Raw genomic sequence first — 25,781 nt, 5'->3', positions numbered from 1 at the left:
ACTGTACAGTCCCCTCTCCCCCTATATAATAATAATAGCACATATCACTGTGTGCTGGGAGCTGTGTTATTCCCCCTCATATATCACTGTACGGTCCCATCTCCCCCTATATAATAATAATAGCACATATCACTGTGTGCTGGGAGCTGTGTTATTCCCCCTCATATATCACTGTACAGTCCCCTCTCCCCTATATAATAATAATAGCACATATCAGTGTGTGCTGGGAGCTGTGTTATTCCCCCTCATATATCACTGTACAGTCCCCTCTCCCCTATATAATAATAATACCACATATCATAGTGTGCTGGGAGCTGTGTTATTCCCCATCATATATCACTGTACGGTCCCATCTCCCCCTATATAATAATAATAGCACATATCACTGTGTGCTGGGAGCTGTGTTATTCCCCCTCATATATCACTGTACAGTCCCCTCTCCCCTATATAATAATAATAGCACATATCAGTGTGTGCTGGGAGCTGTGTTATTCCCCCTCATATATCACTGTACAGTCCCCTCTCCCCCTATATAATAATAATAGCACATATCAGTGTGTGCTGGGAGCTGTGTTATTCCCCCTCATATATCACTGTACAGTCCCCTCTCCCCCTATATAATAATAATAGCACATATCAGTGTGTGCTGGGAGCCCCCTATGTAATAACACTATATATAATGGAATATACGTTACCTCACGGTGTGTGTCAGCTGATGAGACGGAAGTGGATAGAGCCCTGGCCACGCCCTTTCCGTTCGGTCACGTGATAAGACCTATGCTGAATTGGTAGCACAGGAAATGGCCGCCGCCGCTATTCGGAGACCGGAGACTGGCAGAGAAAGGCCGCTGGTTACAGCAGATGATGGGAGTAGTAGTAGCCCCCTCTGTGCTGGGTACAGCTCCTGCCTCCATCATTATTGCATTTCCTGCCCGCTGTAGGAGATAATGGCCGCCGCTCTCACACATCACTGCCGGGTCCTCATCATGAAGGGGATATAAGCGCTACCATTGTGCAGGATGTGTGACAGGTCTGTCTACGGGTTACTGAGCTGTATATTTTGTATAGTGGGGAGGGGGGTGTATGCTGGGCACTGTGTGTGTATAGTGGGGAGGGGGGTGTATGCTGGGCGATGTGTGTGTATAGTGGGGAGGGGGGTGTATGCTGGGCGATGTGTGTGTATGGTGGGGAGGGGGGTGTATGCTGGGCACTGTGTGTGTATGGTGGGGAGGGGGGTGTATGCTGGGCGATGTGTGTGTATGGTGGGGAGGGGGGTGTATGCTGGGCACTGTGTGTGTATGGTGGGGAGGGGGGTGTATGCTGGGCACTGTGTGTGTATAGTGGGGAGGGGGGTGTATGCTGGGCGATGTGTGTGTATAGTGGGGAGGGGGGTGTATGCTGGGCGATGTGTGTGTATGGTGGGGAGGGGGGTGTATGCTGGGCACTGTGTGTGTATGGTGGGGAGGGGGGTGTATGCTGGGCGATGTGTGTGTATGGTGGGGAGGGGGGTGTATGCTGGGCACTGTGTGTGTATGGTGGGGAGGGGGGTGTATGCTGGGCACTGTGTGTGTATGGTGGGGAGGGGGGTGTATGCTGGGCGATGTGTGTGTATAGTGGGGAGGGGGGTGTATGCTGCGCGATGTGTGTGTATAGTGGGGAGGGGGGTGTATGCTGGGCACTGTGTGTGTATGGTGGGGAGGGGGGTGTATGCTGGGCGATGTGTGTGTATAGTGGGGAGGGGGGTGTATGCTGGGCGATGTGTGTGTATGGTGGGGAGGGGGGTGTATGCTGGGCGATGTGTGTGTGTATGGTGGGGAGGGGGGTGTATGCTGGGCGATGTGTGTGTATGGTGGGGAGGGGGGTGTATGCTGGGCGATGTGTGTGTATGGTGGGGAGGGGGGTGTATGCTGGGCGATGTGTGTGTATGGTGGGGAGGGGGGTGTATGCTGGGCGATGTGTGTGTATGGTGGGGAGGGGGGTGTATGCTGGGCGATGTGTGTGTATGGTGGGGAGGGGGGTGTATGCTGGGCGATGTGTGTGTATGGTGGGGAGGGGGGTGTATGCTGGGCGATGTGTGTGTATAGTGGGGAGGGGGGTGTATGCTGGGCGATGTGTGTGTATGGTGGGGAGGGGGGTGTATGCTGGGCACTGTGTGTGTATGGTGGGGAGGGGGGTGTATGCTGGGCGCTGTGTGTGTATAGTGGGGATGGGGGTGTATGCTGGGCACTGTGTGTGTATGGTGGGGAGGGGGGTGTATGCTGGGCACTGTGTGTGTATGGTGGGGAGGGGGGTGTATGCTGGGCGATGTGTGTGTATGGTGGGGAGGGGGGTGTATGCTGGGCGCTGTGTGTGTATGGTGGGGAGGGGGGTGTATGCTGGGCGCTGTGTGTGTATAGTGGGGAAGGGGGTGTATGCTGGGCGATGTGTGTGTATAGTGGGGAGGGGGGTGTATGCTGGGCGCTGTGTGTGTATAGTGGGGAGGGGGGTGTATGCTGGGCGATGTGTGTGTATAGTGGGGAGGGGGGTGTATGCTGGGCACTGTGTGTGTATGGTGGGGAGGGGGGTGTATGCTGGGCACTGTGTGTGTATGGTGGGGAGGGGGGTGTATGCTGGGCACTGTGTGTATGGTGGGGAGGGGGGTGTATGCTGGGCGCTGTGTGTGTATAGTGGGGAGGGGGGTGTATGCTGGGCGCTGTGTGTGTATAGTGGGGAGGGGGGTGTATGCTGGGCGATGTGTGTGTATAATGGGGAGGGGGGTGTATGCTGGGCGATGTGTGTGTATGATGGGGAGGGGGGTGTATGCTGGGCGATGTGTGTGTATGATGGGGAGGGGGGTGTATGCTGGGCGATGTGTGTGTATGATGGGGAGGGGGGTGTATGCTGGGCGATGTGTGTGTATAGTGGGGAGGGGGGTGTATGCTGGGCGATGTGTGTGTTTAGTGGGGAGGGGGGTGTATGCTGGGCGATGTGTGTGTATATAGTGGGGAGGGGGGTGTATGCTGGGCGATGTGTGTGTATATAGTGGGGAGGGGGGTGTATGCTGGGCGATGTGTGTGTATGGTGGGGAGGGGGGTGTATGCTGGGCGATGTGTGTGTATGGTGGGGAGGGGGGTGTATGCTGGGCACTGTGTGTATGGTGGGGAGGGGGGTGTATGCTGGGCACTGTGTGTATGGTGGGGAGGGGGGTGTATGCTGGGCACTGTGTGTATGGTGGGGAGGGGGGTGTATGCTGGGCACTGTGTGTATGCTGGGCACTGTGTGTGTATGATGGCGAGGGGGTGTATGCTGGGGTGTCTATAATGGACTTGTGTAGGTATGTATAATGGACACTGGGTATATGGGGTGTGTATAATCGGCACTGTGTGGGCAGTGTACAGTATAATGAGCACTGTGTGGGTATGTGGGGTGTGTATAATCGGCACTGTGTGGGCAGTGTACAGTATAATGAGCACTGTGTGGGTATGTGGGGTGTGTATAATCGGCACTGTGTGGGCAGTGTACAGTATAATGAGCACTGTGTGGGTATGTGGGGTGTGTATAATGAGCACTGTGTTGGTATGTGGGGTGTGTATAATGAGCACTGTGTGGGTATGTGGGGTGTGTATAATAGGCACTGTGTGGGCAGTGTACAGTATAATGAGCACTGTGTGGGTATGTGGGGTGTGTATAATGAGCACTGTGTGGGTATGTGGGGTGTGTATAATCGGCACTGTGTGGGCAGTGTACAGTATAATGAGCACTGTGTGGGTATGTGGGGTGTGTATAATGAGCACTGTGTTGGTATGTGGGGTGTGTATAATGAGCACTGTGTTGGTATGTGGGGTGTGTATAATGAGCACTGTGTTGGTATGTGGGGTGTGTATAATGAGCACTGTGTTGGTATGTGGGGTGTGTATAATGAGCACTGTGGGTATGTGGGGTGTGTATAATGAGCACTGTGTTGGTATGTGGGGTGTGTATAATGAGCACTGTGTTGGTATGTGGGGTGTGTATAATGAGCACTGTGTTGGTATGTGGGGTGTGTATAATGAGCACTGTGTTGGTATGTGGGGTGTGTATAATGAGCACTGTGGGTATGTGGTGTGTGTTTAATGAGCACTGTGTGGGTATGTGGGGTGTGTATAATGAGCACTGTGTGGGTATGTGGGGTGTGTATAATGAGCACTGTGTGGGTATGTGGGGTGTGTATAATGAGCACTGTGTGGGTATGTGGGGTGTGTATAATGAGCACTGTGTGGGTATGTGGGGTGTGTATAATGAGCACTGTGTGGGTATGTGGGCAGTGTACAGTATAATGAGCACTGTGGGTATGTGGGGTGTGTATAATGAATACTGTGTGGGTATGTGGTGTATGTATAGTGAGCACTGTGTGGGTATGTGGTGTATGTATAGTGAGCACTGTGTTGGTATAGGTGGGGTGTGTATAATGAGCACTGTGTTGGTATGTGGGGTGTGTATAATGAGCACTGTGTGGGTATGTGGTGTATGTATAGTGAGCACTGTGTTGGTATAGGTGGGGTGTGTATAATGAGCACTGTGTTGGTATGTGGTGTATGTATAGTGAGCACTATGTGGGGTGTGTATAATGAGCACTGTGTGGTGTGTGTATAATGAGCACTGTGGGTATGTGGGGTGTGTATAATGAATACTGTGTGGGTATGTGGGGTGTGTATAATGAGCACTGTGTGAGTATGTGGGGTGTGTATAAGAGCACTGTGTTGGTATGTGGGGTGTGTATAATGAGCACTGTTGGTATGTGGTGTATGTATAATGAGCACTGTGTTGGTATGTGGTGTATGTATAATGAGCACTATGTGGGGTGTGTATAATGAGCACTGTGTGGTGTGTGTATAATGAGCACTGTGTTGGTATGTGGTGTATGTATAATGAGCACTGTGTTGGTATGTGGTGTATGTATAATGAGCACTGTGTTGGTATGTGGTGTATGTATAGTGAGCACTATGTGGGGTGTGTATAATGAGCACTGTGGGTATGTGGGGTGTGTATAATGAATACTGTGTGGGGTGTGTATAATGAGCACTGTGTGGGTATGTGGTGTATGTATAATGAGCACTGTGTGGGTATGTGGTGTATGTATAGTGAGCACTGTGTTGGTATAGGTGGGGTGTGTATGATGAGCACTGTGTTGGTATGTGGTGTATGTATGATGAGCACTGTGTTGGTATGTGGTGTATGTATGATGAGCACTGTGGGTATGTGGTGTATGTATAATGAGCACTGTGTTGGTATGTGGTGTATGTATAGTGAGCACTATGTGGGGTGTGTATAATGAGCACTGTGTGGTGTGTGTATAATGAGCACTATGTGGGGTGTGTATAATGAGCACTGTGTGGGTATGTGGGGTGTGTTTAATGAGCACTGTGTTTGTATGTGGGGTGTGTATAATGAGCACTGTGTGGGTATGTGTGGTATATGTATAAGAGCACTGTGTGTGTATGTGGGGTGTGTATAATGAGCACTGTGTGGGTATGTGGGGTGTGTATAATGAGCACTGTGTGGGTATGTGGGGTGTGTATAATGAGCACTGTGTTGGTATGTGGGGTGTGTATAATGAGCACTGTGTGGGTATGTGGTGTATGTATAGTGAGCACTGTGGGTATGTGGTGTATGTATAGTGAGCACTGTGTGGGTATGTGGTGTATGTATAGTGAGCACTGTGTGGGTATGTGGTGTATGTATAATGAGCACTGTGTGGGTATGTGGGGTGTGTATAATGAGCACTGTGTGGGTATGGGGTGTGTATAATGAGCACTGTGTGGGTAGTGTACAGTATGATGGACACTGTATGGGTATGTGGGGTGTGTATAAAGAGCACTGTGTGAGTATGTGGGATGTATATAATGAGCACTGTGTGGGTATGTTTGGTGTGTATAATGAATACTATGTGGGTATGTGGGGTGTGTATAATGAGCACTGTGTGGGTATGTGGGGTGTGTATAATGAGCACTGTGTGGGTATGTGGGGTGTGTATAATGAGCACTGTGTGGGTATGTGGGGTGTGTATAATGAGCACTGTGTGGGTATGTGGGGTGTGTAAAATGAGCACTGTGTGGGTATGTGGGGTGTGTATAATGAGCACTGTGTTGGTATGTGTGGTATATGTATAAGAGCACTGTGTGGGTATGTGGGGTGTGTATAATGAGCACTGTGTGGGGTGTGTATAATGAGCACTGTGTGGGTATGTGGGCAGTGTACAGTATAATGAGCACTGTGGGTATGTGGTGTATGTATAGTGAGCACTGTGTGGGTATGTGGTGTATGTATAGTGAGCACTGTGTTGGTATAGGTGGGGTGTGTATAATGAGCACTGTGTGGGTATGTGGTGTATGTATAGTGAGCACTGTGTGGGTATGTGGGGTGTGTATAGTGAGCACTGTGTGGGTATGTGGGGTGTGTATAATGAGCACTGTGTGGGTATGTGGGGTGTGTATAATGAGCACTGTGTGGGTATGTGGGGTGTGTATAATGAGCACTGTGTGGGTATGTGTGGTATATGTATAAGAGCACTGTGTGGGTATGTGGGGTGTGTATAATGAGCACTGTGTGGGTAAGTGGGGTGTGTACAATGAGCACTGTGTGGGGTGTGTATAATGAGCACTGTGTGGGTATGTGGGGTGTGTATAATGAGCACTGTGTGGGTATGGGGTGTGTATAATGAGCACTGTGTGGGTAGTGTACAGTATGATGGACACTGTATGGGTATGTGGGGTGTGTATAAAGAGCACTGTGTGAGTATGTGGGATGTATATAATGAGCACTGTGTGGGTATGTTTGGTGTGTATTATGAATACTGTGTGGGTATGTGGGGTGTGTATAATGAGCACTGTTTGGGTATGTGGGGTGTGTATAATGAGCACTGTGTGGGTATGTGGGGTGTGTATAATGAGCACTGTGTGGGTATGTGGGGTGTGTAAAATGAGCACTGTGTGGGTATGTGGGGTGTGTAAAATGAGCACTGTGTGGGTATGTGGGGTGTGTATAATGAGCACTGTGTGGGTATGTGTGGTATATGTATAAGAGCACTGTGTGGGTATGTGGGGTGTGTATAATGAGCACTGTGGGTATGTGGGGTGTGTACAATGAGCACTGTGTGGGGTGTGTATAATGAGCACTGTGTGGGTATGGGGTGTGTATAATGAGCACTGTGTGGGTATGTGGGGTGTGTATAAAGAGCACTGTGTGAGTATGTGGGATGTATATAATGAGCACTGTGTGGGTATGTGGGGTGTATATAATGAGCACTGTGTGGTTAGTGTACAGTATAATGAGCACTGTGTGGGTATGTGGGGTGTGTATAATGAGCACTGTGTGGGTAGTGTACAGTATAATGGACACTGTGGGTATGTGGGGTGTGTATAATGAACACTGTGTGGGTAGTGTACAGTATAATGGACACTGTGTGGGTATGTGGGGTGTGTATAATGAGCACTGTGTGGGTAGTGTACAGTATAATGGGCACTGTGGGTATGTGGGGTGTGTGTAATGAGCACTGTGTGGGTAGTGTACAGTATAATGAGCACTGTGTGGGTGTGTGTAATGAGCACTGTGTGGGGTGTGTATAATGAGCACTGTGTGGGTATGTGGGGTGTGTATAATGAGCACTGTGTGGGTAGTGTACGGTATAATGGACCCTTTATACACATCCCACAATATTGCTTTTGGAGGTACCTTCCTACTTTCTCACAGTCTCCAGAATCCTCAGTGGCCGCTTCTTGATAAGCTGGCATGCTGGGGAAGGTTGGGAAACATGTCTGCTATGAGATGGGGATAGGCTTGGGGTTCTCACCAGGTCCTGACAAGTGTCTGCTGTTGGCCTGTCCCTCGTACATGCTGTTGGCCTGTCCCTCGTACATGCTGTTGGCCTGTCCCTCGTACATGCTGTTGGCCTGTCCCTCGTACATGCTGTTGGCCTGTCCCTCGTACATGCTGTTGGCCTGTCCCTCGTACATGCTGTTGGCCTGTCCCTCGTACATGCTGTTGGCCTGTCCCTCGTACATGCTGTTGGCCTGTCCCTCGTACATGCTGTTGGCCTGTCCCTCGTACATGCTGTTGGCCTGTCCCTCGTACATGCTGTTGGCCTGTCCCTCGTACATGCTGTTGGCCTGTCCCTCGTACATGCTGTTGGCCTGTCCCTCGTACATGCTGTTGGCCTGTCCCTCGTACATGCTGTTGGCCTGTCCCTCGTACATGCTGTTGGCCTGTCCCTCGTACATGCTGTTGGCCTGTCCCTCGTACATGCTGTTGGCCTGTCCCTCGTACATGCTGTTGGCCTGTCCCTCGTACATGCTGTTGGCCTGTCCCTCGTACATGCTGTTGGCCTGTCCCTCGTACATGCTGTTGGCCTGTCCCTCGTACATGCTGTTGGCCTGTCCCTCGTACATGCTGTTGGCCTGTCCCTCGTACATGCTGTTGGCCTGTCCCTCGTACATGCTGTTGGCCTGTCCCTCGTACATGCTGTTGGCCTGTCCCTCGTACATGCTGTTGGCCTGTCCCTCGTACATGCTGTTGGCCTGTCCCTCGTACATGCTGTTGGCCTGTCCCTCGTACATGCTGTTGGCCTGTCCCTCGTACATGCTGTTGGCCTGTCCCTCGTACATGCTGTTGGCCTGTCCCTCGTACATGCTGTTGGCCTGTCCCTCGTACATGCTGTTGGCCTGTCCCTCGTACATGCTGTTGGCCTGTCCCTCGTACATGCTGTTGGCCTGTCCCTCGTACATGCTGTTGGCCTGTCCCTCGTACATGCTGTTGGCCTGTCCCTCGTACATGCTGTTGGCCTGTCCCTCGTACATGCTGTTGGCCTGTCCCTCGTACATGCTGTTGGCCTGTCCCTCGTACATGCTGTTGGCCTGTCCCTCGTACATGCTGTTGGCCTGTCCCTCGTACATGCTGTTGGCCTGTCCCTCGTACATGCTGTTGGCCTGTCCCTCGTACATGCTGTTGGCCTGTCCCTCGTACATGCTGTTGGCCTGTCCCTCGTACATGCTGTTGGCCTGTCCCTCGTACATGCTGTTGGCCTGTCCCTCGTACATGCTGTTGGCCTGTCCCTCGTACATGCTGTTGGCCTGTCCCTCGTACATGCTGTTGGCCTGTCCCTCGTACATGCTGTTGCAATTTCCACCTCCCAGCTCATGAGCGCCTCCCTCATGTTGCTTTTAGTAAGGAATTTGAATGCTCTTCTATTGGCATGCCACTTCATGATCATCTTTGGACGCTCTGCTGTAGCAAGCCATCACATGTATTCTCCTGTGCTGCAGTTACTGCTCTCCTCAGTAATTCATCATCTCCAATTTGGTGACTGAAAATCAACCTGGGATTATCCCACCGCTTTTTTATATGTGAGGGATACGTTCAGTATCCTGACAGTCGGAATCCTGACACCTGTCGGCAATCTGGCGCCAGCATCCTGAAGGTAATGTCACAAGCCGCCGCATGGACAATGCTGTGTGAGCCGAATTCCGGGCTTGTGCTCGTTGAAGACTCCGCCTGCCTCCCGTCCATTATTCTGGGGCTGCTTTGGATTGGCTCTGGAATCTTTATCCTGCTGGCGCTAACGCTGCTCCAATGCTGGTGATAGAGTTTCTCGTACTTCCGGTTGCTCCAGTCTCCTGACTCTGTCGAGTTCCTGAGCCAGTTTGCTGTGTTTGTTTCCAAGACGTTTGTACTGCTCGTGTTGCTTGTCTCATCTAGGTGGGACAGTGTGCTTCCTCTTCCAGAAGCGCCAGTCTAGCCCGGCGGCTTGTGTCAACTCGGCAACATTGGCCGCAACTCAGCGTTTCGAGTGCGCAATCCAGCGCACCATTGCCAGTGTCACCCCAGTGGCAATGGTGGCAGCTTAGCGTCTCCAGTGTGCAATCCAGCGCACCGTCTCCAGTGTCATCCCGGCGGCACTGGAAGCAACTCAGCTTCTTCAGTGCGCATTCCGGTGCACCACCGCCAGTGTCAACCCGGCGACATTGGTAGCAGCGCTACATCTTTTGAACATTCCACTAAGACTCATAGGCCCAAAGGCTGCATCTAACCCTGGGGCCCCAGGTCACAACTTGCCAAGACAAAATCAGCCATCAAGGCTGCTTCACCAGCCCAAAGGCTGCATCTAGTTTCGGGCCCTCAGGCCACTGCCAGCCAAGGCAAATCAGCCCTCAAGGCTGCTTCAACAGCCCATTGGCTGCATCATGCCATTGGCTTATTGGCCACAACTAGTTACAGCTAATCGTCCCTCAAGGCTGTTCCAACAACCCAAAGGCCGTCTCTCACCTGTAGCCCCTTGGCTTCAACTTACCCATGCAAATCAGCCCTCAAGGCTGTTTTCAAATTAGGTCTAACCAAGACCAACCCCCTGTCCTTAACAGGTAAGTATCGAGGTTAGGTACTAAGGGGGGAGCATTAGGGAGCGGGGAGAAGGAGGTTAGGTTTAGGCACTGGGGGGGACGGTTAGGTTTAGGCACCGGGGAGGGTTAGGATACCAGCTGACAGGTGTTAGGATGCCGGCAACGAGATTTTGACCGCCGGGATCCTGAGCATCGGCATCCCATACCCATCCTATCTGTGACTTGATGCCCTCGCTGCAAACGGCAATCACAGATTTTTGACACTGACAGAATAGAGGGTGGTTACTTGTCCCTGAGTTGGGTTACTTCACCACTCCTAGGGATTCCCTCTCACTGTCAGTAACCGCCTGTTACTGACTCCTACTGTGTAGTGGACGGGTACTTCGCTGCCACCATCAGACTCCTAGGAGGTACCCGAACCACACATTCCACACCGGCTCCTGCCACTGGCATCTGAAACCACCTACTTCTGGGTATGTGTGGACACATTGCTGCAGCACCTCCTAGGTCGTGTAATTCCCACTGCTCCCTCAGTATGGCCAGTATGTATGGGGTATCTGCCCTGAAGGCAAGACCTATTCACATCCTGTCAGACAATGCCAAGGCTGTGGCTTATATAAATGACATGGGTTAAACCAAGCATCGCATGGCAATGATCTGGGTGGTGCTCTTTGTTCTAACCATTTCGGCCATCCACATTCCTGGAGCAGGCAACTGGTAGGCAGACTTCCTCAGTCTGCACACTATTCACGTCGGCGAATGGGAACTTTATCAGGATATGTTCCAGATTATAACAGGTGGTGGATCCTTGAAATAGATCTGATGGCTGAACAAGGAACTGCCTGTTTATGGGACCACGATCCAGGGGCCCTCAGGCAGCCTTGGTGGATGCATTAATAGTGTGTTGGTCCTTTCAGTTGGGGTACCTCTGTCCATGTTAGCAAGAGTAATCCAGCGCATGTCGCAACTCTCGGACGGACTGTGGATGCAGCCCGTATTTAGGGAATTGGCGTGACGTATGCTTGAGGCGCGGAGTCTAATGTGCCGGCGGGATTCACCAGGGACCCTCGCAAGAAGGTATGGACTTCACTGCAAGAAAGAAAAAAGATAATGGCCACAGACGCTGAAAAATAGGATAATTACTGTACACAAATATAGAAACAACTGCTGTTAAAAGGTAGCCAACCAAAAGTGAAAGATAAAAGAAAAGAAAAAATAACAGCGCTGTGGACAACCCAAATCAATAAATATGCGTAAAAAAAAAAAAAATAATGTTAATGAGAATTTATCAAAAAACAATATATAAAAAATATTATATAAAAAACCAGTTGCCATGAGATGGTTAATAATATGCCAATTTATTAATTTACATATATTCAGTGGAATAAAAACAAAAATGAATACATATAAAAATGACACTGGTGGGGGATTAATAGAAAATGCTGTATGTTATGAATACCACAACTGATGATTAAATGATTTTGACAGAATAAGTCTGTATCCAATAGTGCAGATTTATGAACAGTGTTAATTCCTCATTTTAGTTAGCTATTAATAAGCCTCACAATTTAAATAGCTAAGTGTTTCTATTTGTAATCCGTTCCAGTCTGCGATGTAAAAAAGCAAAAAATCAGGAAGACATCTACGTTTTTATGTCCTGATTCAACAAGTGATACCTGAATAGATGGTTGGTGGTGTATAGCACTCCAATATATCCAGCGGATGCAGAGATTATTTATATATATATATAATATATATATATATTTATATTTTATTTTGTATTTATTTATTTTTTTTTTATTTTTTTTTATTTAGTTAGTTTTTTACACTTTTTTTTTTTTTACACTTAAAAACATCTCTGCATCCGCTGGATATATTTGAGTGCTGCGGCCCTCAGGCTAGGTTTCCTTATACAGGTGCTGGAGAACTCTGGATGGAGTGCTGAGGACTTAAGGTGCCCACACACAGCGATGTGTTCCCGATCAGCCGATGTACACGATTTCCCCTGAACTCTCCTCAGGAGCTCCCCGGCAGGCGTGGTCCCGATTTGGACAAAAAAGTTCCCAATTTGATTCATGATCTCTCGGATGTTACTCATCGGGAGATCGTGTACGATGAATCGAGAGCTTGCCAAAAGAACAAACGAGGCTCTTCACGACTGGTGGGACATTTAAATAATCGTAACAATGAGAGGGGTTAGCTAGGGGGTATAAAAAGCAGGCGCCATTTTAACGCTGTGCACATTCTGCTCTGCTAGTAGATGAGGCTAGGTGTATTCCTGCTGAACCCTGTACATTGCTACTGTGCTCTTTGTATTTGGCTTGCCTTATACAAAGTTTATTCTACCTGCAAGTGTGTGCTACCTACCTGCATTCTATCCTGTTCCTGAATTCTGTATTGATGCGTCCCTATCAGTATATAGTGTTTTTTCGCCAAAGCTGGGGTTCGGGTGATTAAGGAGAGAGCCTAGCGAAGAAGGAGGAGAGCATGCTGAGCCAAGGAGTGGCTGCTGCAAAGGGATACCCACTCTCACATGTCCTGATGGAGATCAAGGAGAACAACCCTGAGGACTATCGGGACTACCTGCACATGGATGACGCCACCTTCCAGGAATTGCTGCATCTGGTGACCCCCCACATCCAGAGACAAGACACAAGGTGGCGGAGGGCAATCCCTGCTGAAGAGAGACTGGTGGCTACCCTGAGGTGCCTGGCTACAGGAAGGTCACTGGAAGAACTAAAGTTTGGGGCCCTCATCTCACCTCAGTCCTTGGGCGTCCTCATTCCGGAGACCTGCAAGGCTATCGTTAAAGTGCTGCAGTACCAGTATTGCAAGGTAAGAAAAAACACACCACACATTGGTTTCTTGTCAAAAAAAAGTTTTGTTTGTTTTAAATATAACTGTGACAACCAATAAGGCAGCATTAACCAGACTGTGCTGCATCGCAATCATTAATAACATTTGTGTGGCAACAACACCACATAGTAGTCCATTACATTATTTTGGGAAGGTTTTTTTTTTTTACTCATTATAACAATTTACAGCCACTGTGGTAATAACACTGCACAGTAGTCACTCACAATTTTGCTGAGGTTTTTAATTAAACTCTTTATTGTTACTGCCAATAAGGCTGCATTAGCCAAACTGTGCACTGAACTGTAGGGAGTCTCCCATATCCAAAATGCTTGGGACCAGGGGTATTTTGGATAACTGAATATTCCGTATTTTGGAATAATTGCATATTATAATGAAATATCTTGGGAATGGGACCCGAATATACACACACAATCCATTTATGTGTTATATACACCTTTATACACACAGCCTGCAGCTCATTTTATACAATATTTTTAATAATTTGTGCCTTAGACAAAGTTTGTGCACATTGAACCATCAAAAATCAAAGGTTTCATTATCTCAGTCATGCCAAAATAATTCCGTATTTCGGAATATTCTGTATTTCAGAATATTTGGATATGGGAAACTCAACCTGTATATGTTTATTTTTAATATATAAAATAAACATGAATAAAAATTGTAGAAACCAGCATTATCACCAAATGTTATCAATCCCTGTAGGTAGCCGGCTGTATGCTATACGGTGAGTCAGACTCCAGATTGAACAGGCCAATACACACATGGCACAAGTACACATTGTGGCCCCGGCTTCCAGCAATCTGTACTTGTGCCATGTGTGTAGTGACCTTGTCCGATCAGCATCATCACCACCGTGTACCATACAGCCAGCACCTATTGGCAGTGATACAATTTGGTGATTAGTTTTTTTTTTTTTCCTTCTTGCCTGTACTAAGAGTAACGTGGCAAATCTTCATCTGACTCCAGCAGAGCATTATAAATGGTATGGCCTGTACCTGGGGTGCTGGGTGGGGGAGTAATCTCCAACTGGGCTGGGTGTGGCCTGACATAGGTGTTTGGGGCAGGAGAATAAAGCAGTGGGTCAGCAATATAAGTGGAGTCATGTAAGTTGCTGTTGAGAGACCTACTTCAAAGGTCATAGGTGAGCCTGTGGAAATTTTTCCTAGTTAGCCCATCCATTTTCCTCATGGGACTGAGGATATGTGCAGTAAAATCGTCGATATCATCTGGTGGGTTCTGAAGGAGGCATTCAGCATTTTGGAGAAATAAGTCCTCTTGTTCTGTGTGCTTCTTCTTCTTTTTCTTTTTTTTTGGGGTGGTACGGAAGAAGATGATGATCCGGGTACAATGGGTGTCGGCACTGGGGTTGTATTATCCACATCGCTGTTCCCGAGCAAACTAAGGTCCGGTGTGGGGGACAAATCAGGCTCTTTGGGTGGGAGTCTATAACAATATTATAGTTATGTTTTAACCCATTTTTTACTACTTTTACAGTTTCCTAACACCGTTGGGGAGTAGAAGAGCATCGCTGGACAGTTCGAACAACGTTGGAATTGCCCTAACTGCGGAGGAGCCATCGATGGAAAACACATCCGCATCAACCCACCTGCCAACACCGGATCATATTGCTACAACTACAAAGGCTTCTTCAGCATTGTTCTCATGGCAGTGGTGAATGCCAACTACGAATTTTTGTTTGTGGATGTCGGCAAGAATGGCCATGCTTCAGATGGTGGGTCCTTCAAGCAGACTGCTTTCTACCACAGACTCGCCAACAAAACCCTCAACTTGCCATCACTGGCGAGGCAAAGCACGGCCTAAATTATGTTTTCATCACAGACGAGGCTTTTGCATTACATGAACATGTGATGAAGCCATTTGCACAGAGGGGCCTGACCAGAGAGCAGAGGATCTACAATTCTAGTCTATCCCGGGCACGGCGCATTGTGGAGAATGTATTTGAAACACTCAGCAACCGGTTCTGCATTTTCAACACCACCATAAACCTACGTGTGGAGAAGATGGACTGGGTCGTGATTGGGTGCTGTGTGCTGCACAACTTTCTGCGAAGAAAAAATACCCAACGAGGACCAGTCCCAGCTAGGCCAGAAGATGTAGGACCTCCGGAGGACATTGCCCAGTTTACATCTGTGTCTGCACCACCAAATTCTACAACATCAACCGCACGTGCCAAAGAAGTGAGGGAGGAGTACATGGCCTATTTCAAAGGACCAGGTGCGGTGCCATGGCAGGAGGACTGTCTGTGAGATAAATGACTATATTGGACAATTGGGATTGAACTACATAAAACAGTAAAAGGTTTTGGTTTATGAACTGTGTCTCTACTTACCAAAACTTCCTCAGACTGTCCACTCACTTCTGCCGCTTCTTCTCCCTCTTGCTCGGCCATCAGGACAAGTGACTGGCGTTGTGGCTCCTGTTCACTCAGGAAGCTTATGAGGTTATAGTACCATAGTATTGGCTGGTACAAGTCGTCTGTGCCTGCTCCGGAACTTTTGGAATCGTCCACTTTTTTTTTCTTTTCTCCCTTACGTAGACGGTACGCAGGTTCTGAATTTTGTTCTGGCCTGTTCTGGCCTGTTCTGAGGTCAGCATCCGCAATAAACTTTATGGTGTAGTCTAACAACACCCCCAAAGCTGCCAATTTCTGAGACTTGTTGTGGTACTTTTTACTGGCTATCCGCCATAGACACTCCTTTGACTGGAGGATCTCCAGGAATCCAGTCACAAACTCTCGTTTGCTATCCATAGACATTGCTAGGAAGAAAAAATAAGGACATTTTATTAAGCTACAATTGTAAATTGTTTTATACATTTTTAATGTTTTTTTTTCTACATTTACAAGAGTTTTTAAAATGTTTTATTTTCCAGGTTTTAAATATGTTTGTATTTTTTATGTTTACAGGAATGTAATGTATTGTTTTGTCTTTTGGGGGTTTTTTTAGGATTTTAATGTATTTTTATTATATTGTAATGTTTTTTTTTTTTTTTTTACAGGTGTGTGATGTATTTTTAATAGTATTGTTATTGGGTTTTTTTTTTTTTACAGGGTTTTAATGTATTTTTATTGTAATGTGTTTTTTTTTTTTTTCTACTGGAATGTAATATATATATATATTATTTTATTTTTTTTTTTTTCTTGGTGCAATGCATTTATATTGTTGACATACAATTGTTCATGGTGGAATATTCATACATTATAAACCAGTGTTCTCCCCATGCTGTTTTTTTGCAGGTGCACCACCTGGCAAGAAACAGCCTACCACCCGGTACTTTGGGAGCCTGCAAGTGGGGACAGTATCTGGGAGCTGTAAAAAAGAGCCAGATCCTACAGACTTTGCAGCTTTTTCATAATCAGATGACTGGGGACTCTAATAAGAAGAGGAGAATTAATATCTAAAATGTTATTTCAAGTTTAAATCATTAGAAGGTCAGGGTTTAAAACATTTTATTATTGTGAAGGCCCCCACCCGGCTACTTTTTCATGCCACCCGGCTGGAAAAAATTTCTGGGGAGAACACTGTAAACACATGTATCACAAGAACAAAAACAAATTTTAGATATGTAATGATGTTGTTGTAATGTTTTTCTTTTTTTGTATTTAAACTAAATTTGTTTTTTGCATTTAATTATTTTTTGAGTGTTTTATGATTTTGCGGATATTTATTAGGTTGTCCGTGACATTTGTGGTCAGTGAGTGGATAGGTGGGTGGCACACATTGGTGGGTAGGTGGGAGGTGAATGCATGACCCAACCACCACAACTCATTCCGGCGGGCGGTGGCTGGGTCATGCATTTATAGGTGGGTGGCACACATTGGTGAGTATTGGTACTGTATTATAAATGCAACCCCACTGCCCACCAAAGTGCTGCAATCCAGACTTGTGCAGGCTCAATCGTGCTTCCTTCTATCCACGATGCTGCACAAGATGGATGGGTGTGTATAGGGTCCTGTCAGTCAAATTCCGCGATATACGATGAATCGTGAGTAAAAAATACTCATGATCGGCACCCTTCGCGTCACAGATTGGCAAATCTGCCCTACAACACGGCAGATCTGAAGATGCGATGTACGACGAGCGGGGACGCACATTGGCATCGTGATCGTGAGTAGAAACTCACGATTTGGCTATATTTTACACGATTTGTCTTCACTATTCATCGAAATCGGGTAAAAAATCGCTATGTGTGTGGGCAACTTAAAGCGTAGTCGACAGGCCGGGTCAAACCAAACAGATGAAACAGTACCAGGGAGCAGATGTTAGTGGGTCACAAGGAGTAGCCGAGGTCAGAAACTGAATAACATGAAATACACAGGAACGCTGGAGTAGGTATTGGAGCCTGTACTCTGGCACCGGAGTGTTCCCAGAAATTTCCTTTTAAAGGCAAGGCTTGAATTATGCGCCTCCAATGATGTCATCAAAAAAGTGCACTGGCCCTTTAAATCTTCTTGCAGAACGGCGCGTGTGCCCCTAGGGGAGCCGTGGCCGCCTGCACACAGCCGCAACAGCGGGAGCCGGGAGCAGCAAGCGCCGGGATCTCCCAGCTTGCTGCCCATTGAGGGAAGTGACAGAGAGCTGGAGGAGGAATTGCCGGGTTCTCCCCACCCGCTGCTCGCCGGCAAACCAGTACAGCCGGACCCGGTAAGAGATGGCCAGTGTCCGGCACACTGTGACAGCGCATAAGAGAAGGTCTGTGGATAATTCTCATAGCCCCGGATGGGACCAGTGGGGCATGGTACGCATATTTTCTAGACCTGCTGATCTAATCTCCGTAGTGACTTTGCGAAATGATCTTCTACGTGAGTGTCCATATTTCCAACTCCTCCCAACATTGGCTGGCCTTGACGTCATAGTACTTGAGAGCCAGCTCTTGACGACTCGCGTGCCTACTCCTTGTGTTCGTCTCTAACCCAGATTACAGAAGTGTCCCTCAGACAGATTACCAGTAAGGAATCTATATTTGAACCTCTATATACCCCTGCCTGTACCTTCTAAAATCCTTCCTATAAACCTCTTCCTATAAATTTCCGTACGCCGTCATACAATAAATAGAGACTCCCATACTCAGAACATGTGGTTCCGAAGCACAAAGGTATTATTCAAGTAAAAGTACAATCAGTTACACGCTATGATCTGTGTACAATTTAGCGCAAAGGAATTATACAGACCCAAGTACAGTATACATACGCAGCGCCTCTGGTCCAGATGTTGGGTATCAGCAAGAAACCCCTCATCCGTCAGCATTCAGCATGAAGACTAAAAACCCAGTGTTTGAGCGCACATGTTTATACTAGGGATGTGCAGGCTCTGTTCTCTTCGGTTCCATTCGGTTTTTTTTACCGAGTCTTATTGGCTATCCAAAACTCGTGACAGCTGATACCCAATAAGACTCGGTAAAAAAATCCGAACGGAACCGAGTAGAACCGAGCCTGCACATCCCTAGTTTATACCCCTCCAGAATAGACAGGACAATAGAGAAGTTTGTTGCTGATATAATTGGTTCCCAGGGGAGAAGCATCTGTTACAGTGCATTTAACAGGCTGGTTCAAATAGACTCGCCCAGCCTCTAACAACTGGGGGTCTTTTCCCTCCCGCCCCCATGCTACATCCTAACAGTTGTTCATAAAATATACATTTTGTTGCTTGTAGTTTCTGCGGTCCATAAGTTGAGAATGCATGATGCGATCTCCACACCGATAGTACCGGAATTCTGTTGAAAGAGTACGCATCAGTACGAACCCAAACATGGCTGTCTTAGCATGTATAAAACCTTAGTTATCAAATATCTTTATTTCACAGCGTTTAAACCAACTGAACCAACTTAAATCTTATACTTTAAAGCTTATTAAACCTTATGTGTGAATATGTAGTGTGTGAGTATGCGGGGTTTGATATAAGGACGCTAGTTAACTTGGGGCAGATGCGTGCGCATAAAGCTAATAAAATAGTGGTTTCATACAAAGTCTTATGCATTCGCTAATTGCGACTAGTTAACAGCACAGTTGTGCGTATTAATGTGTGTATGACAAATGATGAGCTTAAATCTCGCTAAGTGAACATCTAGCAGTGTGACATGCTGAGCCTGATAGTTCCACATGCCCCCTCTGTCAGCAGCCCACACATGTCCCAGGCTTCAAAAAAACCAAACTCTTTATTCTCCCAGTCTCGTGTGTGAAATGCAAATAGCCCAGCTACAAGAAACAGACCTAAGATGACACTCTAGTCTTTGAAGTCATGTCATTGCAGGAAGCTTGCTAATGTAAGGTGTGTATTCTAGCCGGACCACCTGTAGTGAGAACAGACACTATCCAGGAAGCTTATCTACACAAGCCAGTTGTCACGTGGCCATTTGCTCTATTCATCTAATGCAATCCAATTTTGACATACTGTAAAGCCATTTCTGAAATATATCCTTTATAATACGTAAAGTCATGAAATAGGCTTTTGGTGAATCGCCGTAACTTATGGCGATGGTCACAGATGCATTCGCATGATGCTAATAGTATTATCGCCACATGTACTAAAGTGTGAATTTATCTAAAATGGCGCTTAGGTGGCCATTTCGCAAAATGGCGTTGTTGCGATTCATTTTTAAACTGATCTTGTCTCAGCCAATAATCCAGTTTCGACACCAGGAATGAATGTTATGGTGAATACAAAATAAATCCTCTTTGATGGTCTCATCAGATACCAAAGTGACTTTTCCCTCTACAACAGGGGTGGCCAACCAGTCAGAGGCAAAGAGACAAAAGACATATGTAGCCAAATGAAAAAGCCAATAGCATGTGCATGGGCAAAAATGGGACGTGGCCTAGCTGTCACAAGGCCTCGCCCCATTTTTGTGCGTACGCCTTTGGTATGACATTTGCAGGAGCTTGACCTTGTCACACCCCCATTTTTAGTCATGCTGGGGGCGAGCCCAGCACATTGAAAATACACATTTTACGTAATCTTCCCAATATACATTTTTCACTCTTGAAGTGAAAGAAAAAGCCAGAGCAATATAGAAAACATTGACATACCACATCCACATAAAATGCACAGAAACAAGCCAGATCCACATATAATACATTGAGAATGCCAGTGCCCATTATACTGTGCCCTCCTGTAGTTGTGCCCCATATACAGTGCCCTCCTGTAGTTGTGCCCCTTCTGCAATGCCCCCCTGGAGCTGTGCCCCTTCTGCAATGCCCCCTGTAGCTGTGCCCATTAAGCAATGCCTCCAGCAGTTGTGCCCCTTCTGCAATGTTCCTTGTAGCTGTGGCCATTAAGCAATGTCCTCTTTAGCTGTGCCCCTCCTGCAATATCCCTGTAGTCGTACCCCCAGCACTAGCTCCCCCTCCCTGCCCACACCCCTAGGAAGAAACTTATCTTCATGCTGGCACCGCTCCATGCCATCCGGGCTCCCGGGTACCACCGTCGCTGCTGTTTCTGCCGCCTGCTGGATCTAACTGGGTCCAGCAGATGCACGGGCTCCTCAAACCGCGGGTGACATCATGACGTCACCTGCGCACTGCATTACTGGGTATGCTGGCCTCTGAAGCGATCAGAGGCTTCTATAGCCTCTGATGGCTTCAGAGACCAGTATTCTCAGTAATAATGGGGGTCTGCTGCGTCGGGAGCTGCACTAGAAGCTCAAAAGAACCTCCTGTGGCTCAAGAGCGCGGGTTGAACACCCCTGCTCTACAAGATGTAGAACGCTTTGCGTATTATCTCCTGATATTTTAATGTTTGTTCTTAATTAATGAAATCAGACATCAATAAATTATTTTATTGTTCTGTTGATTATTTAGAGTGAAGGCATGAGTAGAAGATACAGAGGAAGAAGAGACTAATGAGATTTAATATAGAAGAGATGAATGTGAATGATTTTAAGGAAGAAGATCTAGAAGGAGAAGAGACGTATGTGACTGATATAAAGGCAGAAGATGTAGAGGGAGAAGAAGAGACGTATGTGACTGATATAAAGGCAGAAGAAGAGACGTATGTGACTGATTTAAATGCAGAAGATATAGAGGGAGAAGAAGAGACGTATGTGACTGATAAGAAGACAGGTGATATAGAGAGAGAAGAAGAGACGTATGTGACTGATATAAAGGTAGAAGATATAGAGGGAGAAGAAGAGATGTATGTGACTGATATAAAGGTAGAAGATATAGAGGGAGAAGAAGTGCCGAATGGGAGGGGTGATCAGCAGTATAAGGAGGAGGAAATCCCTACAGATATCAGCACTGGTGAGTAATAACCACATATTACAGAATAGAGTCACGTATTCTCCTTGCTCAGTCACTACAGCAATCTCTTATCCTACACAAACCTCTGTCAGTACAAGCTAATGAGGGGAAGGTATCTAAGAAAAGAAGAACAGATCACCTCCTGCTAGATGAGACACCTGTCTTGTTATTAATCAGGTATCTCTAGCAGCCAACCAGCACAAATCATGTGAAGAATGCCAATCTCCACACATAAAAATTAAGACAGAAAATATGTGCAGTGCTTAGTGGCGCTCAAAAATACAAGATAAATATAATCCAAATTTAAATACTCTATTACATATAAAATTTTATCCACATTGTGTAAAACTCACGGGAGTGTGTAAATAAATATTAATTATATGGTACACAAAAATAATAAATAATAAAAATGAACAAAAATAAAAATAGAAAACAATCAGATCCTACAGAAATTGCACTATTAGAGCCAGTTAGATTGAGCTCAGAATGAACCAAAATAGACAAGGGGGCACAGTCTCGTAGCAATCTGGGAGCATACTCAGAATCAGCATTTACTTAATGTTCCTAGGTGTTAAATATGAATAAGTGACACAGTGTTGTCTTATTTTGTAGAAGAGTTCAGAATAGCAAAATCTCTCCTATCAATCTGGGAGCATGTAACTCAAAGTTAACCAGATAACCAATAGAGCAGCACGTTGATCTGCTCTCACACTGGATGCGAGACTGCAGCTCCCCAGTGAGACACTTTTGGCAGCGCGAGGTATCCGGATCTACTCCCGCTAGCTGCTGGCTAATATACTCTCCACTTTCTGGCATTCACGGATAGAGATTAAGGCCCTGATTCAGAACTGGACGCTCTGACAGAGCGCTCGATCTGAATCAGCGCCGGGCTTTTGTTTTTTTTAGAACAGCCTCCGGGCCGCTCGCATAGCTGTGTGTGACCACCCACAGCTATTGCGAACGGCCATTAAGTATATGGATCCCTGTTTGTGCATACTAACTCAATAGTTGATTCTGGACCCAGAATTAAGCACCCCATCAGCGCACAGATGTCACACACACACTCCACCTGAGCACTCATCACTATAACCACTCACCTGTCATTGTGCACCCTCTGTGCTTGGGAGCTCTGTACTGTTGCACTTAATCTCCTGACCTGTCTCTCGCCTTAAGCTTTCTGCTGTTGTCCATCTTTGCCCAGCTCCGTTCTGCTACTTTTCTCTGACTCTCCACTGCTTTATCTCATTCCTTAGCCGTATCCATGTACCCTACTTTGTTCTACTCCTTTTCTCTGCGCTTGTCTGCACCGAAGCTTGACCTTGTATAAACTATACAACTGAACAACTTTATTTCACTAATCACACATTTACTTCCAACAGATGGACACAGAAGCAGGAATACCACGGAGGAAGATCTAATTTGTTCTCAAGATTTTACAATAGAAGAGAAGAATATTGCACAAGGGTCTCCCGTAAAAAATCCCTTTACCCTAAATATACATCCAGCACCTCAGAGTTTGGATATGTTATCCGATCCCTCTAATCATAGGGAATGTTCTCCTGATAACTCTGATATTGCTGCACATAGTGCGGCTACTGCAGGTCACACAAACTTTCCTTGTTCTGAGTGTGGGAAATCTTTTACCTATAAATCTAAACTTCTAATACATCAGAGAAGTCACACAGGTGAGAAACCGTTTCCATGCTCTGAGTGTGGCAAATGTTTTACACGCAAATCAGCCCTTGTTAGACATCAGAGAACCCATACGGGTGAGAAGCCATTTCCATGCTCTGGGTGTGAGAAATGGTTTACACATAAACTAGGCCTTGTTGTACATCAGAGAACTCACACAGGTGAGAAACCATATCTGTGTTCTGAGTGTGGGAAATGTTTTACCCAGAAATCAGGTCTTGTTAGACATCATAGGACTCACACAGGTGAGAAGCCATATCCATGTTCTGAGTGTGGCAAATGGTTTACACATAAATTAGGTCTTGTTATACATCAGAGAAGTCACACAGGGGAGAAACCTTATCAGTGTTCTGAGTGTGGGAAATGTTTTACACACAAATCTGATCTTGTTTCACATTGTAGAATTCACACAGGTGAGAAACCATTTAAATGTTCTGGGTGTGGGAAATGTTTTACCCATAAATCAGCTCTTGTTATACATGAGAGAAGTCACACAGGTGAGAAACCATTTCCATGCTCTGAGTGTGAGAAATGCTTTACACATAAATCAGCTCTTGTTGAACATCAGAGAACTCACACGGGGGCAAAACCATTTCCATGTTCTGAGTGTGGGTCATGTTTTGCCCACAAATCAGCTCTTGTTACACATCAGAGAAGTCACACAGGTGAGAAACCATTTCCATGTTCTCAGTGTGGAAAATGTTTTGCCAATAAATCCGGTCTTGGTGAACATCAGAGAAGTCACACAGGTGAGAGGCCATTTCCATGTACTAGGTGTGGGAAATGTTTTACACATAAATTAGGTCTTGTACATGAGAGAACTCACACAGGTGAGAAACCATACTCCTGTTCTGAGTGTGGGAAATGTTTTACACAGAAATCGGCTCTTGTTACACATCAGAGACGTCACACAAGAGAAAAGCTACTTCCGTGAGATACTAGACTTAAAGCAGGGTTCCAGTCATACATTTACAGAGTGTGTACTGAAAGGTATATTAACATTGCTGAGTTATGGAGGGCAATTTGAAGATTCATTTAAACAGAATATTAACATGTTATAATTTAATTACAATACACAGACATACGTGGGATTTGTGTCAGCAACAGAAGACTGGAACAAATTGCTCATACATGGAACTTATTGTATTATTAACATCAACCTCAACTGATACATGGGTACGTTAATATGTATGAAATTAAGGTGAAGTGAATACAGTCCTGATACCTCAGTCATGGTTTAAGGTGCAAAGGAGAATTGCATGACCTGTGTTTTGAGGGAAAACTAAGGAAAAGTTGTATTGAAGCAGACCATCTGTAAATTGTAGCAATGAATTGTGATCTATCAGAAAGGTGTGCATTATAACTAACCAAGGAGTGACTATTCCTCCAAAGCGATAACTAAGGTAATGAGGGTAAGGCCTGGGTGTGTGGGAAATATTTTACACACAAATCTGATCTTGTTTTACATCGTAGAATTCGCACAGGTGAGAAACCATTTGCATGTTAATAGTGGGATTATTGTGTTGACTCTATAGACCCTGTGCACCCAAAGATCTGATCTCTAATGAAGGTAGTATGTATTTTCCATGCATGCGAATTGTCAATTGTGCTTTTGGCCACTGAGGGAGTTCTGTTTGATTCTACTGGGTCGCAGTCATGGATTTGGCAGTTGCCAGGACATGAGAAACCAATTTTGAGGAATGCCTTGATCGGCTTTTGGTCAGGATAAGAAAGGAATGTCCATGGGTTATTAGGGATTGGTGCTTCCATCATCAAAGAGCCATCTTCCCACAATAAAGAAATCGGACACACCCACTAATTATGGTAAAAGTTACCATGTGGTCGCAACCCCTCCACCAGATCAAGGGTCTCATTTAGACCCGCTCGCAAGCGGGTCGATGTTGGGCTCTGCGCACGCGCAGCGGCCGCACTGCGCGTGCACAAGCCCCGGAGTGAGAGAGAAATTCTCTCGCTCCGTGGCTCACTACAAAAGGGGCAGCTGTCGATGGTGATTGACAGCTCGCCCCGTTTTGCAGGCGTGGCGGGGGGGTGGCTTCACAAATGGAGGCGTTCCCAAACGAACGCCTGCTGTTTGTGAGCGGCCCCACTGACATCACCAGTGATGTCACTGGGAGAGCCTCCGGCTCTATTAGAGCCGGAAGCTCTCTGGGGCTTGAGGCAGACGAGACACTACCACAAAGGTCTCGTCGCAAGCCCCGATGGTCGCGATGGTCTTGACCACCGCGACCATCAACCTGGCCGCTCGCTAAAGCTGTGGGTGGTCACCCACAGCTTAGTGAGCGGCCAGGAGGCCGGCTCTTTTTAGAGATGCGAGCGGCTCTGAATGAGGTCCCAAGTCCACTGTGAGAAATATTTTGTTCAGTCTATCTGGGTCACAGTACCTGCGATAGTAAATTCTGTAAGCCATTACCGTGATAAGCAGGAAATTGAGTGAGATACTGCCTTCCTGACCTCTACTAAGCAGGTAATGGAGAACATTTTTTTTTCTAAAGAGTGGACAAAACACAAGGTGGAGAGGGAGGGCTTGAACAAAGTGCCTAATCTAAAAATATTCAAAGAATCTCTGGTGTTATAGAGGAGGTTTT

At 46.6% G+C, this 25,781-nt stretch overlaps 2 protein-coding genes across 2 annotated transcripts; both read left to right on the top strand.

The window, feature by feature from the left end:
* Positions 1-814: 814 nt before the first annotated feature.
* Positions 815-25,076, top strand: LOC148439511 (uncharacterized). The gene is made up of 3 exons (XM_088464649.1): positions 815-1,030; positions 21,043-21,483; positions 22,863-25,076. The coding sequence occupies exons 2-3, from the start codon at positions 21,084-21,086 to the stop codon at positions 24,107-24,109; spliced, it is 1,647 nt and encodes a 548-aa protein (XP_088320775.1). The 5' UTR covers positions 815-1,030; positions 21,043-21,083; the 3' UTR covers positions 24,110-25,076.
* LOC148439512 (uncharacterized) lies at positions 12,854-15,984 on the top strand. The gene is made up of 2 exons (XM_088464650.1): positions 12,854-13,184; positions 14,721-15,984. The coding sequence occupies exons 1-2, from the start codon at positions 12,891-12,893 to the stop codon at positions 14,742-14,744; spliced, it is 318 nt and encodes a 105-aa protein (XP_088320776.1). The 5' UTR covers positions 12,854-12,890; the 3' UTR covers positions 14,745-15,984.
* Positions 25,077-25,781: the final 705 nt, after the last annotated feature.

Source organism: Taudactylus pleione, unplaced genomic scaffold, assembly GCF_031769625.1.
Source record: "Taudactylus pleione unplaced genomic scaffold, aTauple2 ptg001737l, whole genome shotgun sequence".
In the NCBI taxonomy this organism is placed as follows: Eukaryota; Metazoa; Chordata; class Amphibia; order Anura; family Myobatrachidae; genus Taudactylus; species Taudactylus pleione.
The sequence above is the reverse complement of the archived record's forward strand: the minus strand, read 5'-3'. Positions and strand labels throughout refer to the sequence as shown.